The 20,735-nt window shown below is 59.2% G+C and overlaps 2 protein-coding genes across 2 annotated transcripts; both read right to left on the bottom strand.

Annotated features, from left to right (window-relative positions):
• Window positions 1-214: 214 nt before the first annotated feature.
• On the bottom strand, window positions 215-3,867 carry FEV (FEV transcription factor, ETS family member). The gene is made up of 3 exons (XM_035006593.1): window positions 3,655-3,867; window positions 2,836-2,910; window positions 215-801 (listed from the first exon to the last, which is right to left on the bottom strand). The coding sequence occupies exons 1-3, from the start codon at window positions 3,704-3,706 to the stop codon at window positions 215-217; spliced, it is 714 nt and encodes a 237-aa protein (XP_034862484.1). The 5' UTR covers window positions 3,707-3,867.
• A 4,552-nt stretch (window positions 3,868-8,419) lies between these two features.
• Window positions 8,420-11,382, bottom strand: CRYBA2 (crystallin beta A2). The gene is made up of 4 exons (XM_035006592.1): window positions 11,222-11,382; window positions 10,302-10,443; window positions 9,011-9,153; window positions 8,420-8,567 (listed from the first exon to the last, which is right to left on the bottom strand). Exons 1-4 carry the CDS (start codon window positions 11,380-11,382, stop codon window positions 8,420-8,422), a joined length of 594 nt encoding a protein of 197 aa, XP_034862483.1.
• Window positions 11,383-20,735: the final 9,353 nt, after the last annotated feature.

Raw genomic sequence — 20,735 nt, 5'->3', positions numbered from 1 at the left:
AGCGGGGGGCGGGGGCAAATCCAGTGTTAAAAGAAGACGGAGGAGGCTTCAGGTCCCTTCCCTCCCCGCCCCCCGGGGCTGGGTGCGGCGACGGAGTAAAATCTGAGATCAAAGGAACGGTGGGGGAGGCTCCGGGCCCCTTCCCCGGGTGTGGATGGGGCCGAGCGAGGCTCTGGGCGCCTGGGAGAGGCCGCACGGCACCCGGCCGCCCCGTCTAGTGGTAGTGGCCCCCCAAGTGCGAGGCGGCGGCCACCGCGCCGAAGGGCCCGGGCGGGGGCTGCAAGCCGGGGCTGGGGTAGAGTGCGGCGGTGGCGGCGGCCGTGGCGGCGGGGCCCGGGCCCGGCCAGTAGGAGAAGCCGGCGGGCGCGACGCCGGCCGAGGCGGCCATAAGGTTGAGTTTGGAGAGGCCGGGGAAGGGCAGCGGGGCGAGGCCGGCCGGCAGCTTGTAGAGCGCGCCGTCCTGGGCGGCGGCGGCGGCGGCGGCGGCGGCGGCGGCGGCGTGGGCGTGCGCGGGCGGCGGCTGGCAGGCCTGGGCCAGACCCTGGAAGTCGAAGCGGTAGGCGTAGCGCTTGCCGTGCACCTTGCTCATGATGTTCTTGTCGTAGTAGTAGCGCAGCGCGCGGCTCAGCTTGTCGTAGTTCATGTTGGGCTTGCTCTTGCGCTCGCCCCAGCGCCGCGCCACCTCGTCTGGGTCGGTGAGCTTGAACTCGCCGTGGCCGCCCTCCCACGCGATGCAGCCGGCGTTGGCGCGGTCGGCCAGGAGCTCCAGCAGAAACTGCCACAGCTGGATCTGCCCGCTGCCTGTGGGGAGGGGGCGGTCAGCCACGGGCGGGGCGGGGCAGGCGCGGGGCGGGGTGCGGGGGAGAGGTGAGGCGGCAGCCCAACCCGGCCGGTGGGAACCGGCGTCGGGTGAGGGAGAAAGCGCGCGTCGGGCAGGGCAGCTGGGCGTCGCTGCAGCCGCTGGCCGGGGAGGGGCCGATCGGCCGAGCGGCCCTTAGCCTTTCCCGTGCTTTTGCACGATGGAAGCACGGCCCCCTCTTAGGAGGACGCAGCCCCGCGGGCTCCTGGCTTTGTGAGAATTGGGCGGGAGGGCGAAGCACAGCCTCCTCGGCGTGGAGGTAGCGGCGCCCCGGGGCACGCGGCTCTGGGAAGCCAGCAAGGGCCCAATACCGGCCCCTACTGCCACCTTGGCCCTGCGCCCTTATTCGGAGCGGAGAGGAGCCTACACGACCGCACAGGGTCGTCTGCGCAGGTGCTTAGACTGCCACATCCCAGCTGGACCATGTCCGCAAGTCCAGGGGGAAGAGGCCAGGGTGCAGCGGGACCACCTCCGCCGCTAGACAAGGCCTAGCCCTCAAAGGCACACAGTTGGACCGGCCCCGCCTGAGGTGGAGAAGAGGTGGAGGCTGGTTTTCTTGCCGTACCAGACAGGAATGGGAGCAGTGGCCTCCACAGCGTGCGAGGAGGGTCAGACTCTGAAGGCTCCCCACCCCCTCCAGGGTCGGGGGTGCAGAGCGCCGCGCTGGCGTTACTCGGGTTCCGCCCTGTTTTTCGGACCAGCCGGGATTCCCGGCCTGGGAAGGTGTCGTACTTCGGGGTGTGATGCACAGCTCTTAGGAGAGGAGAGAAGACCGGGAAGACTCTGCTCGGCTCCCTGCCTCCTCCCATCTTTGGCCATCTCTGGGCTCTTCGGGCCGGGCCGTCCAGATTTCGGGATTGCTGCAAGCGGCAAGTAGGATTTTCCCGGATATTCGGGTGATGAGAGAGAGAGAGGGCTGCCCGATAATTCTCTCTCACTCCCTGTTTTGGAGCCTCAGTCAGACAAGGGGAGAAAAATCTTGATCCAATGACTTTCTCTCACTCTCTTTTAGCGGAGAGGAAAAAAAGGATTTTCCACGAAGTATTCTGATTATTGATTCAAATCAAGCCTGGTGGAGCCTCTCTTCCTTTCTCAACCACTCGCTTTGAACCCAGACGCTGCCCCTCAACATCATTTCAACCCCAATCCCTCCACACCAGCTCAGCCAGTAGCTGCCTGACTCCAGGCTGGGAGCTTTAGGGTCAAGAACAAGGGAAGGTTAAGGGAAGGTTTGGGTTGAAGCTGGTACCCACACAGACTGACATCAGAGGCTTGGAAACCCATTCTTGCTGGGAGTCAGTTCCCTTTTGGATAAAGCAGTTGCCAACGTTGTCATTGTGGTTCCTGTGACTTAGTGAGATCTAGGGTACTGGGGGGGGGGGTAGGCTGTGGGGAGGCTTTGCCTGGAGGGCCAGCCAGGCTCAGAGACCAACAAGACAAAGCCTAGAGTAATTTAGCGACTTGGGAAGCCCGATGGAGGAACCTGAGGATCAATGTCAATGGCCCAGCCGACTTGGCCCCCAGAGCCCCGCTGGCCTGGGCCACTGAGGCAGGTAGGTGCTGACCCAGTGCTAGTGGTGAGAAGGACTGGAGTGGCCAGGGAGTAATTCCCCTTGCCCAGAGGTGCCCTGGCCTTGTGGTCCTGCTGCCAAGAGGGGAAGGACACCAAGCACCTGGGTCCTGGCCCCTCAGTGTAAAAAGGCCAAGGGCCAGGATCCTCTCCCTCTGCCCTGGTCTGCAGGTCCAGCTCTGGGACTCAGAATATACTGGAGTGGAGCCCAAGGCCAAGTGAATGCCCCCTCCCCTCAGCCTCCCCACAGTCACGCCTGGACCCTCCCTTCCCAGAGCCCCGCAGTGCACAACGCCTCCACCCTCAGGTCCGGTGGCGGTGGCGCCCGTCCTTCTGGGGTGGGTGCCCTGGCCTCCATCCGCTGTCCTCACCCCCACCCTCAACCCCCGTCCGCGGGCCAGCTCACCTTTCTGTACCGCTGGGCTCAGCGGCCCCCACCCCGGGCTCTTCCCTTCCTTGAAGAGACCGTCTCCGACGGGATCTGTAGCAGCAGGAAAAAACACTCAGGAGGACCCGGCCGGAGGTTGTGGGCTTGACGGAAAGGGCTCCGGGCCAAGGCTCGGGGGGTGGGGGGTGGGGGCTTGGTTCCTGGGTGCGAGGCTGGGGGCTCGAGCCGCCAGCCCCTCCTCCCCGAGCCTGGCCCCGGCGCGCGCCGCGCGGAGCCCCTCCATAACGCCCAAGTCAGGAAACGCGTCCAGGAAAAAGGAAATCCGCTTTCCGAACGGGCCGGCGGGAGCCTTATAAAGCCGAGCAGGGAGTGCGCCCGCGGAGCGGGAGCGCCCGGAGGGAGCCCATCGGAGAAGAGAGGAGGGCGCCTGGAAGGCTGGGCTGGTGGGAACGCTCGGAGCACGGAGGTGAGAAGCCACGAGGGCGCAGGGGCGACGCTCAGCTGACCACAGCTTCCCAACGCTGAACGCACACTGAGTCAGTCCCCTGCCACACCGAAGACCCCTGCCCCCCCTGCCAGGCTCCCTCAGCCGCTGAGCTCGCGCCCTCGGCCTCCCAGGTTCCCAATCTGCTCACTTCGCGTCCTTAGACCTCGCAGTAAAACCCCAAAGCTCCATCTGCCTTTAGGGTCCCCCAATGCCCCTCGATTGCTCAGTCCTCCCAGCAATCCTAGTCTCTGGTCCCGTTCCCTTGGACCCCAGCAACCCCTTCCCATGCCCGAACCCAAACTTCAGGCCCCAGGTCTTGGTGCCTCCAGCCCCCGGCTGGTCCCTGGTACCTGGCAGGTACATGTTGATCAGCAGGGGCTGGGAGGCGCCGCTCTGTCTCATCGCCGTCAGGGTCTGGGTGGTGGGAGGTGTGTGGGGGGGGGATGAGAAAGGGGGGACGCGTCAGGCTTTGCGCTCCGGGGCACCGATCCCCGCCCGAGGCAACCGCGGGTGACAAGAAGACGGCGCGGGTCCGGCAGGGCCTGGCGGGAGGGGGCTGCCCGGGTGTGGCGGGGAATGGAGGGGGTCCTGGAGCGATGCTCCCAGCTACCAGGCTGCCTGGAACCCTCCGGCCCCCCGCGCGGGCAGGGGCCGCAATTTCCGTTTTAATTAAAGCGCTGCTGCCTCGGTCCCCCGGGCCCCGCCCCCGCCTCTCTTATCGCCCCATCGCAATAAAGTCTCCAACGCGCCGCGCCGCAGCCAAGCGCACCCAGCAGCCCCCAGCGCCCCGCAACCCGGGAGACGCGCGGGGGATGGGCCTGGGCCTCCAGCTCTGATAGGGGTCGGGAGCGCATTTCTTTTCCGCCTCCGTGACTCTCAGCAAACAGCGTTGGGGCAGGGTACCCGGCCCCACCTCGGACCCCCGGGGCCACAGCCCCTCCTTCCACCCATTCCAGCCCCCACCAAGGCTCCACTCTCCTCCCCCCTTCCTCCCCCCACCCCCACCCGGGTTCCCGTCTCCAGGCTGCGTTATCTGCATCTTCACTTTTAAATTTCCGCTTCCCTCCCTCTCGCCTGTCGCTCCGCTCCCGGCCGGGCAGCAGTTGCTCGCTTTATCTCCGCCCCCACCTCCTCCCTGCGCCTTCTCCCTCCTCCTCGGCTCCCACTCTCTGCTCTTCCCTAGAGACCCGATCTCCTTCCCTGTCTCCCTCTTGCTTTGGCCTGTTTCTTGCCTTTCCAGGGTTCCCAGGCCTCTGGGCCAACGTTGTGTCGTCCCCCCACAACTTCTAGCAGGTTGCCCCTCCCTCCCCCTTTTGTAGGTCTCTCCTTCCTCGTCTAGTCTCTTCAATGCCATCCCCCCTTCCCGTCTCTATGCGCTCTCTCTCTGTCCTATCTCTCTCCTTCCCCTCCTTTTTTCATTCATTTTTTCCTCACTAATTTGGGTCATGCAGGAGACTCATGAGCCCCCTTCCATTTCCCCCCAAAAGGATTGCTCTTCCATCCTTCCCTATCCCCTGTCATCCCAGCCTACCATGCACCCTCTCAATTACTCCCATCCTGGTTATCCCTGAACCAGGCTGCAGCTGGCACCTTGCTCTAGCAGGAGTAGAAGGGTTGAAACAGGACTCTGTACTGTATACGGCCTCCAACCCAGGGGAGGTATGGAGGCTGAAATCCCTTCTTCGAAAGACACTGATTGTATATTAGCAAAGCTGATGTGGTCCCCAGGTGGCCTGAAGTCTCTGAGTACCTGTGGGGCTTCTTGGCTCAAGAGAGGCTAGCTAAGGAGGGATGCTAGCTGAAGATGAGGCTCTGGGCTTAGGGGCCCAGCTGCAGGCATGCAGCACCTGGTGGCTACTGTCAGAATTGGTAATCTCAAGGCCTTTCCCTCCCACTGCTTGAGCCCAGGAGGTGAGGAGACTGGGGACTTGATGGCACACAGATTGGAGTGGGCAAGTTTCCTGCAGGAGCCATGATCCTGGAGTGCCCAACTGACGATGGCTGGAAAGTCCAACTTGGGGGGTTCTGCAGGGCCCCTGTTCATTCCTCACTTGCTGTAACTGCTGGAGTATTCGCCTTTCTGATGGAGGGTGCAAAAGTCAGAAGGAACAAAAGAGGAGTGAGGGAGGCAGAGTCCAGGGGGAACTAGGGGATCCTAGGACCCCAGGATCCTAAAGGAAGATGTGGATGAGGAATCTGGGGGGAGCAAAGATGAGAGTTTAGGATGTTCCTTGGAGACCAAACCCAGGGGTTCACAGGACGGGAAGGCCTTGGAGGTGGGGTTGAGGTCCTAATCCTTTACCTTCATGCCTTCTTATTCCTTTCCCAGATAGAAAATGAGGAGCAGAAGGTCAGAGCTGAGAGTGGGAAGGCAGTGGAGTTCACTCAATGCTCTCAGCAGAAGGCTGAGACAGAAAGAAGGGAGAGATACTCAGAGTTGGAGGTCTATCCAGATATCCCAGCTCTGGACTGGTGAGGGATCAACAGCTCAGGCTCTGTGTCTCTGCCTCATTAAAGACTCAGGTGCTGAAGGGGTAGGTGAGCTCTGGAAAGAGCTTGAGAGTTGCCCGCCCCCCACTGCCCCTGGGTCTTGGCTGCGCCAGAAAGGAGATGACCTCCTTCATCCCCTTTGGCCTTGGCTGAGTACAGCCAATGGACAAGTCCCAGGCAGCTTCTCCTCCATCCTCCTCCCACTTGGCTGGGTCCCAGTCCAACAGGGTTCTGCTGACCATCAACCTACCTAGAATGGGAGAAGGTTGGAAAGGTGAAAACACTCCCAGCCTGGTCTCTGAGCCCCCTACTCTCTAGGTGCCCGTGTGGGATGCAGAGTTGGACCCCTAGGTCCAGGAAAAGCTAGAAGGTTCCTGTTGACAAAGGCTGCAGCAAATATTAGCTCTCTCAACTCCCTAGTTGTATGGATGGGGACACTAAAACCTAGAGACGGGGAGTGTCCTATTCAAGTTCCCACTGCCATTCCTGCAGCCATCTTGCTGACTCTTCCCAGCAGCCACAGACCCTCCTAGAGGGAGGGCAGTTTAGCTGATGGTGGATACTAGATCTCCTTTTGCCCATTGCCTACCCTTGCAAAGCAGGAAGAGGGAAGAAAGGCTGCTGGGCTCTGAGGCTAGTTTGTCTGGGTTCTGGGTTCAACTCTGGTTCCCCTATTTCCTAGTTGTATGACTTTGGGGAAGTTAGTCTCTTCCTCTGTAAAATGGGGATTACAGTACCTATCACACAGAATTATGAGGCTTATATAACCCATGCTGAGCACTCAGACAGCCTTACATTTAGCTATTATTACTATTATCATCCTCCAAGGGGACAGTTAAGAGCCTGTGACCAGGCAGGAAATCCAGACTCTTTGGGGGCCCACAGAGGTGTGGGGTTCTGCTGAGGCCTGAGGCTTTTGGCCCCAGCTCAGGTCAGCCTTCCCTTAACAGCCTGAATTTGGGGTCAGGAGCCCTGTGTTCAAGTCCTGGTTTTGTCACCAGTAAATTGGATGACCTCATCAAGGCTTCTCCCTCTCAGACAGCCCAGAATCTTTCTTGATTGGTGAAATGGATGAAGTATGGGAGGTGTTAAGAGAACCAAATGCAGCAGGGGCATGGACTCTAGAACCCATCCATTTAAAAAGCAGAATTCATACCCTACCCAGAATTCTGTCCCTTGCTCCCCCAACTCTACACTGGGATCCATGGGTGGGTGGGGGGCAGTGCAGGAGAATGAGGGCCCTACTTTGACTGCCCCGGTGCTTTTCCATAGCACCACAAGCATTTTCAGTGGTTTCTCCTTGAATCCTCACAACCCTGTGAGACAGACAAGGCAGGGATCAGTAGCTCCACTTTAGAAGTGAGGGAATAGAGGTTCAAGGATACTATATGATTGGATCCCAGATGTTCTGACTTCTGTTCCAGGGCTCTTCCCAAGGGAGCAGATGCCTGGCTGCACAGGTGGGCCCTTGGGAATGGCTCAGGTCCAAGTCTAACTGTTCTCCAACATTGTCCTACCTCCTCTGGGCTCAGGCAATGATCTGGGCCACTCCTCCCCATTGATAGGTCCACTAGGGGCTTGAAAACACAAGCATCCCTGAATGACAGAATGAGGGGAGTCCCAAGGGCCTTGAGGGCCCTTCCTATGTGGGATTGAGAGTATCATTAACTGGGCCAAGTAGGGAACTGGGTAGAAACTGCCTTGGTCCAGGGACTCTGGTGGCTGCTATCACTCAGCCCCAACATGGTTGTGGGCTTCTGCCACCTGCCCCAGAACCCAGGCTCACTGTGGTCAGTGGCTGAGGGCTGGCCTCTCCAGCTCACCAATCCTCTGAAGAGAGGGGAGGGAGAGGAAAAATGAAGAGAGGGTTCTTTGGAATTGCTGAGAGGAAGGGTATGAAAATGCTTTGTCTAAGCTGGAGCTCGATATCATGAAGGGATTGTTATTATTCAGACAAAGGGTCTGGGGGCTCCACTAAGAGAGAAAGTCTCCCCTTTAGAAAGCCCTGGGAGGCAGTGGGACCTCGCACTCATTTCTCCTCCTACAGCCTTGCAGAGACTCTATGAAGGTGGGAAAAGTGTGCAGGCTTTGCTCCGTTGGATATCTGGATATCGAGCCAGGGTGAAGATAAAGGCTGGAAATGGCCTGGGGGTTAGGGAGAAACCCAACTGAGCTCTGCATAGAATTAAGGAGGTCTTGCGGCAGGAGCATGCTGGTGCTTGGTCCGCGTGGTTGAAATTCAGCTATGAGCCCTGCTGTAGGGCTCTGTGCACCCAAACCAGAGGATGGCAAAGGCACCATGTGTGCTATGTTACACCTGACCCAAGCTGATGGGCCTTTACCAAGGAGAAGTGTGGGATTGGTTGTATTGAACAGGATCCCCAAAATTCTTGCCAGCAGTTTCCTCAGCCCTATCAGGGTCTAACCCCATACATCATAAGCCAGTTTATGCTCCATAGTCAAGAATCCTGAAGCCTGAGAGGAGGGTCAGGTTGGCAGGGAAGGACCTTAAGAAAGATTAGGATGAAGATCACAAAGCAAGACCACAAGAAAGAGGCAAGAGGGGCAGGCAGGTTCAGGAGCCTTTATTGAGGGTCCTCAGGGGAGGTGTCAGGGCTCTGGAGCTTAATGCTGGACTCTTCGAATGGACTGCAGCAGCCCGGTGTGGGCCTGCGTGCCAAATTCACTGTAGGTACGGAATTCCCCACTGTGCCGGTCCCGCTCCAATACATACTGGTAGCCTCGGTAGCCTGGGTACTGGTAGGCCACCCACCTAGGCCAGTGAGAGCACAAGGGTGGTAAGCAGACTCTGCCCCCACCCCCACCAATGTCCCCCATTAGTAGCCCTCCTTTCTCAGCCCCCATCCCCCCAGCTCCAAAACCACTGCTTCAATTTTCCCTACATGGATCTCTCCCTGCCTGGCCCACTGCTCCAGGTCTTCTTATCATGGTTCTCCCCTCATCCTCTATTCCCATCCTCCATTGCCTCCTCATCTGTCTTTTTAAAAAACCCTTCCTCTCTCCCCACATTGGCTCCCTGACTCCTATCTTCTACTACCTGCCCCCCACAGTCTGTCTCCATCATCTCACTTCCCCCAGTCCCCAACATCTCTTTACCATGTCTCTTAGCACCCCATCACCTTTCCCAACCCCCCTCCATGGTGCCCATTGCCTCCCTTCTCTTCTCATCTCCCTTGTTCCAGTCCCAGGACTCACGCTCCAGAGCTGACTTTGAGAGAACCCACATCCTTGCTGGCCCAGCCCATGGAGGGCAGGGATGGGTAGTCATCGCTGAGTTCAAACTTGCTGCCCTGGAAGTTCTCCCTCTCAAACAGTGTCACACGGCTGTCACTGTGATTCTGGAAGGTGAGAGTGGACAGGTCAGGCCCTTCAAAGAAGTGTTAATGGGTACATTCTCAGCCCCTCTTTCCCCACGTCACCTCCCAACACAGCTGTGCAGACACTTTGGCTCCACAGACATTCCCAGAGATCACTCCGTCAGGTCCATAGCAGTCTGGGAAGCTGGGATGCTCAGAAGTCCCCAGCCTAGTCCCTTCTATGGCTTTGGGTGGAGGTGGTGAGACTGAGCATTTCCCAGAGACCTTTCCAGGTCAGGGCAAGAAGGCATCTTGCAATATGGACCTATTTGCAGAAGGAAAATCAGAGATCCTGAGAGAAATTTGGCCCATTAACCAAGACAGTTTTCCTAAAGGTCTCATTGACTACTCAATCCCCTGCCCAGCACCTTGGGTACAGCCTCTCACAGGATTGGGCCCAGCTAAGGGATGCCAGATGCCAGAACCAGAATAGACAGGCCAGGGCATCAGAGTTGGTTGGGTCTTGCCTTCCATAGCCCTACGGCCTTCCCCTCCTGGAATGGAGAAGCTAGGCTGAGTCAGCATTTGCTCTTTGCCCTTTACCTCTCAGCCGCAGGCCTCAACAGTAGGGTACCTAAGTCAGCACAAGTGAGAAGTGAGAGCCTCACCTCCAGTGACTCATCTGATTCATTTGATTCATTGCCAACCCTTCCCCCACATACACACACACAGACTGACCCCTTTTCACCAATGAACCCTGAATGGAGTTCTAGTCTCATCTTCATGTTAACACTTGCGTCCGAGGGCAAGACACTTTGCCCTTCTGAGCCGCATTTCCACACCTGTATATGAGGCTAACAGCAGCCGCCCCAACCTTGCAGGACAGTGTGATGACAGAAGCACTCTCTCATAGGTGTGGAGGACACAAAGGGAGGAACAGTAGGTGCTCAAGACTGGCCCCGTCTCGGTGCTGTCCGTGGTGCTGATTTTGGGCACCTGACTTAGGCCCACTTTCTGAACTTTTGGAGACTCTTCTGGTTCTGGCAAGTAATGCCACTACCACCCGTCTAGGAATTGTATTTACACATCTCCATACAGTGACTGGACAGCCTTTCTGAGGCACCACGGTGGGGTCAGGGCCTGGAGCTAGGAGCTAGGAGGCAGAGGGGCAAGGGGAGGGCTGTGCTTACCGCGCAGAGCACTGGCCGGAAAGAGAGCAGCTGGTCGCTGTGGTGGCCACCACTGCCGCTCCAGGCGCTCCAGCAAGGATAGTCACCCTTCTCCAGAATGAACTGCTGTCCCTGGAAGTCGGGGTACTCAAAGGCCACCCAACTGGGGAAAGATAAAGGAAACTGGGAGGCATCTGCCCCAGCCTCACTCCTCCCCCCCCACCCTCATCCCCATTGTGTTCGAAAAGACTGAAACCAATCTTTTTCTCCAACCCCAGGCCTGACATACACAGCTCACGGCACTCTGGCCCCCTCTAGAAGCTAGAGACACTAAACCACCTGCTATCCAGGGTTTGAGGGACCCAAGCTTCCAGCTTAGGCTCCCCAGGTTGGAAGGAATTTTCCAGCTTCTGAAGATCACCTAACGAAGAGTTCCTAACTCAAAGATTTAGGTGCCTGCAAAGGTAGGTGTAGGAATCCCCCAAACCTGCAGTAGCGATCTGTGATAGCAACAACCTGCAAAAGTCGGGGGCCTCAGCTCTCCTGAGGGCCCCAGGCTCTCAGAGACAAGGGTGGAGTGAGAGGAAGGAATTTGGCTTCTTTTATTATACCAAGCGCAGAGCCATCTAACTCTGCACAGAGAAAAACTCTGGGGAGGAAATAACTACACTGGGAGCCAGTTCAGGGTTCAGGCTGGTCCCACGGGGCGTCCGCAAAGGGTTGCCTCTCGCCTATATCCCTTTAGTTCACATGGTTTGTCTTGTGGCGCACAGGGAGTTCTGGGGAAGCCAAGGGGTTCCCCATGTGGGTCGGTCTCTCTCAGGCAGGGCTAACAGTCTGGGAAACGGAGGGCTGAGAGCTGAGGTCCCAGGCTTGGAGCTTAGGCCAGGGGAGCCCCGCGCGTCCCAACCCAGCCCGACCCCTCCTGGACCATCACTCACGCGCCATTTTCCACCTTGACAGAGCGCACCCTGCGCAGGCCTCCGCGCTCCGCGATGTTCGCGCAGTCGCTCAGCAGCCGGCAGCGGCGGCCCTGGAAGTCCTCCTCGTCCCAGAGCGTGAGGCTGGCGGGCGCTGGGCCCGGCGCGGGGGCGCTGCTCATGCCTCTGCGGGCGAGAAGGGCGGGATCAGAGGTTCAGCGTCCAACGGCCCCCCTCCGGGGCCCAGGCCCGCCCAACCCAGGTCGGGGGTGAAGAACTCCCGGCCGCACCGGGCTGCTAGCAGCTCTCCCTCACCTCGCCCTCCCCCGCCCCGGAGAGACCCTGCCCCAGCCCCGAGTATTCACCGGGTGGGGTGAGGGCTGGACTGACGGAAAATGGAGAGGCTGCGCGCGGGCCCGGCGGCGTGCGGGGCTTTATACTGGGCCTCGCCCCCCCTCCCCGCATTCTCTCCCGCTGGGGTGGGGGAGCTGAGTCAGCGGGCAGGCTGCGGTCAGTTCTCGTGTCCTCTGGGGGAGCCCAGGCCTTTCCCACAGCCTCCAATCTGGCCCCAGCCCTCGGGGATCACAATAGAAAGTGCTGAGGCACACGTCCCGCGCCCGCCGCAGCTGAGGCTGACTCCGCTTTTTCTTTTTTGGGGGACTGAGCCAGGCAAGGCGCACCCGACCTCTGGGCAGGTCGCGCCCTCCCTGGCCCAGACCTTTAGTGATTGAGGTACCAGGCCACTCTGGGGCCACCCGGCTAAGACCGCGAATTCTTGACTTGAGGCTCGGAAGTTGTTCCCAACGTCTAAACTCCACCTCTTCCTCAGGCCTACGTCGAGGCCTCTCTTTCGAGCGACGCTGGACGGGGTCAGACGCGGCTCTCCGCAAGCGACTTTCCTCACACCCCTCAGTCCTCTTTCCCACTGTGGCTCCTTTCCTCCCAAGCTTGAGTTCCCAGACCCGGCTCGGCGCTCCGGAAGTTTTCTTGCGCTAAGGGGCCAAGAGAAGGCAATGACCAGGACTCACCGCGAGGCGGCGCTGAGCTCAGGAAGCAAAAACCGCCCTAGGGAGGGCGCGGATTTAGGAAGCGCTTAGAAATAATAGTAACTAAGGGAGTGGCTCACTGTGGTAGGTAGAATGTTTCAACCTCAGGGCTACGCTTCCAGTCGCCAGACAGAGCTCCAGGGTCTGGTCGGGACCTGAAGGTCCTAGACTCTTGCCCTCAATCCCAGTGCCCTGTGTGGTGGGGAGAAGGGTGGCAAGTGGGGGAAGGAGAGGAGAAGGAGGAAAGGCTTGGGGCCTCCAAGGGAAGCTGCAGGGAGGACATTTCCTCCCAATTCACAGCCGAATTTCCTAATCATCATAGCTGTCTGGCAAAATTGTGAGCTTTCCTTAACGGAGGGGCTATTTCAGCGGAAGTGGAGGGGAGAGTGAGAAGGGAGCTACTATTTTGTTGTAGGTGTTCAACAAGAGTCCAGTGAGGTAGGCTTGGACATATAGACGTGGAAACTGAGGCACCAGGGGGCACTGGGCCTCCTCCACATTCCCACGGCTCTTACCACTCAACATTCTGTGACTAAAAGGACTCAGGCCAGATGCAGCTGCCCCAGCTCCTGGCAGTCTACCATGCTGGCCAGCCATCCTTTCTCCCAACTGCCAAGTTCATTCCCACCTCAGAGCCTCTCATTACCTGGGGTGTCTTAGTCACAAGATCTTGGCAAGCTGGCTCGTTTGCTACCTCCTGGGTGATGCTGTTCCTGGCATTTACTGTTCATCATATCACCTTGTTTTCTTTATAGTGTTTATCACTCTCTAAAGTTGTCTTCTTTGTCTTTTGTTTATGAGTGTTTGTGGGTGCACCGAGGGTCTCCCTTACTTGAGTGTAAGCTCCATTTAAGGGGGCAGGGGTTATATCAGTCTTGTTCTTTGTTATCCTCAAACCCAGCACAGTACTGGACACAGAGTAGGTGCTCAATAAAACTTGAGTGAGGGAACAAACTGGTCAGGCTGGGCCAAATGTCCATGGGGGAAGGGGTATTGAGGAAATTCCCCAATGAGAGCGCAAGGGTAATGGTTTGCCCACTCTACCCCCCTCCCCGTCCCCAAAATTCTGGAGTGCTGAGAACAAGCGCTGGGAGCCACTGGAGCCTCCCTTGGGTCTCTCTTTTTACTGGTGAGGAATTGCTATTGAGGATCATAAGGTGTGTGAAGGTGAATGCCAAGAATAAAGCGCCCTAAAACAGGAGGAGTAAAGTCCAAGTTAGGAAAGTTTGCGTCACAGCAAGGACGACCACAGCCAGGCTTGACTGGAGATGGGGTCGGAAGCACGCCCAGTCCACGGATTCCCTACTCCAGAGGGGGTTTGGAGAAACACAAATAGGGTATAATTTCCCCAAAACCCATAAGGGAGGAATACAGACTGTGGAGGGAGGCCAGAGCCCGTTCTGGATTCTTCGTGTCCTGGCCCTTGCACTTGGTCTCACAAGTCGGGACTACGGACGTGGCGGGAGGTGAGAACCGAATCTCTCCTTCCCTCCCTCTCCCTCCCTCCTCCACCTCTATCGGGCAATTCTGGATTCGGCCGCCAGGGGACGCGAGCGGGCCGCGCTGGGGGGGAAGCCGGCAAGGTGGGGTGGAGGGGAAGGGGGAGTTGGTGGGAGGCTGAGGGCCGAGGGGCGGCGCGCGCGGGTGGCGAGTGCGTCAGGCTGTGCGTCTGCGCTGGTCGGTGACGAGGGCGCCGGGTGTTAGCCTCAAGGGTGCGCAGGTGTCTGTCAGAGGATGGACGCTGCGTCTGCGGGAGCTGGGGCTGGGGGCCTGGGCACGGCCCTGAGATCAGGATTCCACCTGATGGGCAGTTTGCAATCCAGCTGTGGGCCAGACGACCACATGCTACAGGAGGGGTGTGTGTGTGTGTGTGTGTGTGTGTGTGTGTGTGTGTGTGTGTCGGCCAGGGAAGTAGTGGGGAGGTAGTAATAGCTGAGATCCAAATTAGAATTAGGAGTCCAGCTGGGATTTGGGGTGGAGACCCTTCGTGTGAGAAAGGTTTCCTTTCTAGTCCTAAATCCTGAGCTTGGTCTGCTCTAAGAAGGTGTGAGGCATTAGCCAGCCTCTTCCCTCCTGTGTACCTCAGTTTCCTCATCAGAAAAATGGTCTGTGGGGCCCCCAGTCCATGGCCTTTAGTTCTACAGCTGTCTGTGACCAGCTCTCTCAGAAATGGGCACACCCACCAAGACCACCAATAGCCAGTTGCCTAGATCTCTCTCAGGGTCCCCACATCCCCCAGACCTTCCCCCCCCCACACCCCCGGCTCTGGGTTTCAAAGTCATGGAGAAAGGGAAGAATGAGCCACTGAAGGAGAAGGGGCTGTCAGGCAGGCCTCCCTGGTGTGCTGGAATAGGACTCTGGGATCCTTGTCCCTTTTTCGTGCTATGGACCCCCTCCCAGCCTCCTTTCTCCACGAGGCTGATCCAGCTCCAGCCCCCCAGCTTCCCCCCACCCATTCCCCTCCTAGCCCCCTTCTTCCCCCCAGCAGCTGGTCCTGTTTGTTTTCCCTGATCGGTTGCGCTCAGAGCTTCCTGAAGGATGGATGCACAGGTGGCTTTGTTTGCCAGCTCAGCACCCTCACCCCCACCTCCTCCCCATCCGCAGCCTCAGCCTTTGGGCGTGGAGGGGGAAGTTAGGCAAAAAAAAAAATAGTGTCCCCAGATCTACACCTCCAGGAGACCTCAAGACCTCATAGGGATCTCATCACCCTCAAAGAACTCCCCATCCCCACCCTCTCCAGTCCTTCATCTCATATGGGGACTTTTGCTCCCATAGAGAAATCTTCAGGACCACCCTCCCCACGATTCTACCAAGACACAAATCCCACAAGGTACCTTAAGATCCCACAGAGAAACCCTCAGACTCAATCCTGTGTCCTCAGCACCTGCGACCCTCAGATCCCACTCAGAGCCCCATCCCATCCGGGGACATACAGATCTGATAAAGAACCCCTCAACCTGATCCTGGGCTGCCACCCAGGTCTCTATCCCATATAAAGGCCCTGAGAGTCCCCAGAGACATCTCCCTCAGAGCCCCATCCCTGAACAGCCCTACTTCTCAGTACTGCTGGGCAGCTTAGAAGCGCCCAGTGGCCAATGTCTTCTCAAGTTGGCCCGCTCCCATCCCTTACCCCTCATTTCACTGGGAAATCAGCCACCGCTTCGAGTGACTGATGATGCAAATTCTGTGACTGGTGCCCTCCCCCTCCCCTGGTCCCCTCACCAGCCTCTCCTTTGCAGCCCTGTTCCTCCACCCCAGGCCCCCACCCCACGTCTGGAGCCAGGAACAGGCAGATGAGCACCTTCCCTGGGGCTGTGAGGTCTGGTCTCCTGGGAGACAGAGATAACTGAGTGAGAGATCAGCTCAGTTCAGGCAGGGTCCGACAGCTGGCCCAAAAGAGGGGGGTCCTGAGGGAGTGCGATCCCCACCCACACACCCGTTGTCCTTCCCTGCTAGAAACAGAGCCCCTCTTCTCTGCCCCTCAGTGGGGACGTGGAGCTAGCTACCATCCAGGGAGATGGGCGGCAGCTTCCACTACCGCCCACTCCGCAGGCACAAAGCGGTGGGGCTCACACAGGGCAGCAGGGAGAGGGCACGCACACACGCGCATTCACGCAGTTCCAGGCACAGGGACAGATCCCACCCGCATCACGGGTGAGCACTCTCCTAGGATTAAATAGACCCCCAAAGTCACACTCATTTATGGGCAGACACTTGTTCACTCACTTGTTCCTCAGACATTTAATAAGATGTACCACATGTCCCTCTGTGCTGGCTGTCGGAGTCACACACAAGTGTGCCCTTGTGACTTACACTTGCACCTATCCCATTCCACGGTCACCGAGAGAAGGAGAGGAGGCCGTTCAGTCACCTGCCCACGATCAAACAGATGCCGGAGGGTTAAGAGTGCTCTGGCGTCTTGCACTGATGCCTGCGGTCACATCAAAGCTCCACTGCTTATCAGTTGCACTCTACTCCTCAGTTTTTCCTTCTGTAAAATGGGAACCATAGTCTTAAAAGCTGTTGTGAAGATGTAAGAGCATGTAAAAACAGAACCGGCCTGCAGTATGGACCCAATAAATGTTAGCTGTTATTGCCACTGTGGTTGTGGTTATGACTGGCTTTGCTGCATGGCTTCCTTTCCCCCATACCCCCAGGCCTGGCTGGGATGGAGATTGGAGTCAGGGCCGCAAGCATAGCTCTGGGATCTGCATGCCCCTTCCCACATTGGCCTTGTGGAAGCCAGCTTAGCACTCGGGATGGGGAGCCTTCCTGCCTCACCGCATTCAAGCCCCTCTGCTCTTTATCTCAGTTTGGGAGGGTTGGGAGGGTCAGAGGGGGCTATCTCAATTTCCTTTCCTCCGCCCTTCTGGGAAAAGCACTTGGGACTGGAATTGGAGACCTGACTTCTGGTCCCTGTGCTCTTCTGGCTCCATATGTGCCCTTGGGCAGGTCACTCCCTCTCTTGAGGCCCCAGTTTTGTACTAACTGCTGATCATGGAGGGGCCTCCCACCCCTGACTGCTGGGATCCTGTGATGCCTCAGGAAAGCTCCCTCCCCTCCCCACCCAGCCTCTGCACACACCCGCCCCACCCCCCAGCCAGAGTGAGGGGGCGAGTTGCCAAGGTCGCCATGGGGACTAATCTCTAAGAAGGTCAGTGAGGTTCTGGTCCTACCTTGGTCGGATGGGGATTAGCACCTGGTTATGACCTCCCCCCTCCACTGGTGCCTCCACTCCCAGGTCTCCTGAGTCTCACGTAGACCCTGGGCAGAGGTTCCAAGGCTGGGCCACAACCAGTAGGTGGGTAGGGGGCAGGTCGGCTGCCAAAACTGTCTCTGTAGCTGTGGCCAGGAAAGAAAAGGGCAGAGATGGGCTCAGACCCATGCCCCTCGCTGCTCAGTGTCCAGCGGGGCCTGAGCCTTGCCCCTCTTTGTCTTTTGCCCTTTAATGGGGAGAGATGGGTCTCCCAAGAGAAGAGTATCAGCCCTACCCCCTGGCTGTAGAGACCACCTCTCTCTCTCCTCTCTTGGGGGTAATTTCCCCCAATGTGGGGTTGGAGGCTGTTCTCACTTGGTGGACCCCTACCTCCACACACACCAGGCCTTCACCTCCGGTTACCCTGACCTTTGACCTGGCATCTTCACATCTCCCCATCTCTCCGAATTGTACGTCTCTGGTTATGTCTGGTTGCCTCTGTCCTTCTTCTCTGGTTTCTCTCTGGTTGTCTCTGCCCTCTCCCTAGCTCTGGCTTTCATGGGGGCCTGGGGAGGGCTGCAGCCTCTCCAGGTCCTGAAATCTCCCCTGGGTCTCCCATCCCTCTGGGCTGCATCCTCTGTCTGTCCTTCTGCCCTGCTTGTGTTTTCTGCTCTCCTTCTCCCCTTCCCATTTCTCCTCCGTGCTCTCCCAGTCCCGCGGCTGCCCACACTCCAACTGCTCAGTCCCTTTTCCCCGCTTCCTCCACTACCTGTCCCCTCCCCCGCCTGGGGTGCTGACAGGGATGACAGGAAGCAGGCTCCGGCTGGGAGCAGGAAGGGGGAGGGGTAAGGGGGCCGCTCGAACACCAGCTGCTGAGCACCCCACCCCCACACAAGCCCCGCACCTGCAGGCCAGCCTGGCGCCTGGAGTCTCCGCCCCTGGCCGGGCAGGGAGGAGGGACCTGGACGAGAGGCCCGATTTCTGGCCTCCGTCAGGAAATGCGGGTCTTGGGGATAGGGGGTGGAGGTCTGGGGAATTTAGGCCCCTGGGTGGGGGGGAGGCAGGGGCTCTGTCACGAGGGCAGACCCAGCCCACTGGCGGCCTCATTCTTCCCGACCCCCCCACCCCAATGACTGTGTGGTGGAAGAGGGTAATTTCAGGGGGAGCTCTCTTCATTGTGCAACCCCAAGATCTGAAATCCCAGCCCGAGGTGGGGAGCTCTAGCCCCCTTCCATGATTAGGGAGGGGAAGAGGAAGCCCTCACAGACCCAGGAAAGATGTGCCAGGGCCAGGCCCGGCCCCTGATAGGCAAATCATCGGGCCAGGCAAGGAGCAGAGGGCTGGGCCCAGCACAGAAGCCTGGTCAGAGAGGGCAGGATGGGGGCTGCACACCCCAGCCTGGGGACCCATAGATGCCTCCCTCCCCAGGGCTGCTGCAGTCCGCCCCCTCCCAGAACTGCCTGGAATCTGTCAGAGCCATCTCGTCCCCTCCCCTTCCCTTTCCTCTGCACAGAGGACTCAGCAGATCCCACGGGGCCTGCGGGTAGTGGGTGGGGATGTGGGGGAGGGGCGGGGGACAGGTAGAAGGGACAAGACAGCACCTCCCCGAACATCCAAAATGGAGCTGGAAGGGACCAGTGACTCCCGACCTTCCTTCGTTCTCTCTCCCCTCCCCTCTCTCTCCTGGTGGTCAGGGTTGGGGGGGACTAGGTCTGCCTGGGTGTGTGGTGGTATAGTCCATACCCCATGATGCTTCCTCGCTCTAAGGGGAAGCTAGCTCCTTACTGCTAAGGCTTCTCTCCACTTCGGACCTACAACAAGCCCCTCTCTCTGGGGCTAGATCAGCATCACCATCAATTTTGGGGAGGAGGAATGGAGGACACCCCGGGGTCAAAGGACAGAGACTCGGCTAAAGGCTCAGACTGACCTCAGGCTGTGTGTGGAACCCTCAGTTCTAGACTCTCCAGGCGGGAGGCCAGGGTCTAGGGCAACCTCCACTCCCTCCCCCATGTCAGACCTTAGCGCTTGGAATCACTGCAGAAGGGGGCCAGTCTGTCTGAGGTTTGGGCTGTGGCTAATAACCCATGGGTTCCTGCCTAGGAAGAGGGCCATTCACACCCACCTTCACCCCACCTGTAGCTGCATGAAACAGGCGGCCTTGGGATTATGGAGTTTAGGAAAGGTGGTGAGCTGAGGTCCCTGGGGACCCCATCTGGCAAGGGCTGCGGGACCCCATGTTTGTCCTTTTCAATCAGTCTGTCTGTCTGTCTCACACATAGGAAGACCGAGAGGGGCCAGGGAGATGGCAGGGAGTGAACCCTCAGGATGTCAGCACCAAACAGATCTGGAGAAGCACACTTGATCTTCATTCTGGCTCTAGCTCTCCCAACCCAGCTTTTCCACACCCCACAGCTACTGCTCCAACCTCTTGAGGGCCTCCAACTTCCCAGGTCAGGTGGCTCAGAATTATTGCTGGAAGCCCAGAAACCAGGATCTGGGGACCGGGGAGGCACTCCTGGCAGGCCAGACCAATCCCTCTCATTGAGCAAAGAGGAAAACCCGAGGAGAGGCTGGGAAATGACTTGCCCAAGGCCACAGAAGTCGCTGGGGCAGAGCGGGACTAGAAGCTGGGTTTCCACTTCCAGAGGGCTCCTGTTTCTGCCACAGCCCCTTATGCCACCCGGTGGAGCCTGCTCGGCCGGCCCCATATTACCCGGAATCAAGCCGGGCAGCCCTGGAGTTGCGGGCAGGACAAGGCAGGGCGGGCGGGGCCGGACGGGAGCCGGATCTCCCCTGGGAGCGGCGCACAGCCTCTCCGACCCGTACGGCGGCGGCGGCGGCGGCAGGTGCCTGCGTGGCGGTCGGGCCCGGCCCCCGGGCGAGTGCTGAGAGGCCACCCCTGCCTCACGCGAGCCGAACGAACAAAACGCTCAGGTCCGGTTTGTGCGAGGGGCTCGTCGCGGGGCGGGAGCGGAAGGCCGGGGGGCCTGGCTGTGGCCCTGCGCGATCTCCTGGTCCTGGTCTTCTGCGAGCGCCGTGGCACACAGCGCACCGCTAGCCGCCGCCCTCACCTGCGCGCATCTGCGGCTGACACGTCGCCCGCCCAGGAGCGCACCTGGCCCGCCCCTCCCTGCCTCCCTTCCTGGCCACCCTTCACCTGGCCGGGCTCTGCTTGGCTTGGTCCCCAGCCCACTCCCCGGAGCTTGTGCAGGAGCCTGGGCTCAGCGCGCTCTTATACGGCCTGCTCAGTCCCCGCCCCTACACACACATACACACACACTCACACCTGTCCGGGCGCCCGTTTGCTCGGAGCAAATATTGACTCAGAGGAGGCGGAGCGCCCCCACCCCCTCCCCGCCCCCGCCTGGGTTCTGGGGCCGGAGCTCTTCCGAGGCCTTGGCTGCGGGGAGGGGGGGGGGTGTCGGGGACCTGGGCGCCTCTGGAACAACACCAGATGTCACTTTTCCACCCACCTGCCTGGAGGGGGGGGGGGAGTTGCAGAGGACAGAGGCTGCCGGGAGGAGGTTAGGGGGAGCGGGAGGTGGGTATCCTAGGGAAGGCGGGACATCATCTGGGCTGGGGATTCAAATTCACGATGGGAGTCGCTTAGTAGGGCCTGTGGCCTGCTGTCTAGCTGTGACCTCCACCCGCGTCCCAGAGTGTAGCTCTTAGCCCTCCGCGACGTGCCTCGGTTTCCCTTCTTTCTCAACCTCTCATCACAGTCCCGGGGAGCCCGACGGATGTCGAGAAAAGGCTGGCGATGGAGGGACCGAGCCTCGGAGCAGGCGCAACG

This window comes from Mirounga leonina, unplaced genomic scaffold (genome assembly GCF_011800145.1).
Source record: "Mirounga leonina isolate KUSES-001 unplaced genomic scaffold, KU_Mleo_1.0 Mir_151, whole genome shotgun sequence".
In the NCBI taxonomy this organism is placed as follows: domain Eukaryota; kingdom Metazoa; phylum Chordata; class Mammalia; order Carnivora; family Phocidae; genus Mirounga; species Mirounga leonina.
Note: the sequence above shows the minus strand (reverse complement) of the source record. Positions and strands in the feature narration are given on the sequence as shown.

What these genes read in the sequence shown, in the direction of transcription:
- FEV (XM_035006593.1), bottom strand. Translation starts at nt 3,706, where the DNA reads ATGAGACAGAGCGGCGCCTCCCAGCCCCTGCTGATCAACATGTACCTG. An exon ending in GATCAACATGTACCTGCCAG is followed by an intron (nt 2,911 to 3,654) that starts GTACCAGGGACC and finishes CTGCTGCTACAG; the next exon opens with ATCCCGTCGGAGACGGTCTC. An exon ending in GAGCCCAGCGGTACAGAAAG is followed by an intron (nt 802 to 2,835) that starts GTGAGCTGGCCC and finishes CCCTCCCCACAG; the next exon opens with GCAGCGGGCAGATCCAGCTG.
- CRYBA2 (XM_035006592.1), bottom strand. Translation starts at nt 11,382, where the DNA reads ATGAGCAGCGCCCCCGCGCCGGGCCCAGCGCCCGCCAGCCTCACGCTC. An exon ending in GTCAAGGTGGAAAATGGCGC is followed by an intron (nt 10,444 to 11,221) that starts GTGAGTGATGGT and finishes ATCTTTCCCCAG; the next exon opens with TTGGGTGGCCTTTGAGTACC. An exon ending in TCCGGCCAGTGCTCTGCGCG is followed by an intron (nt 9,154 to 10,301) that starts GTAAGCACAGCC and finishes CTCACCTTCCAG; the next exon opens with AATCACAGTGACAGCCGTGT.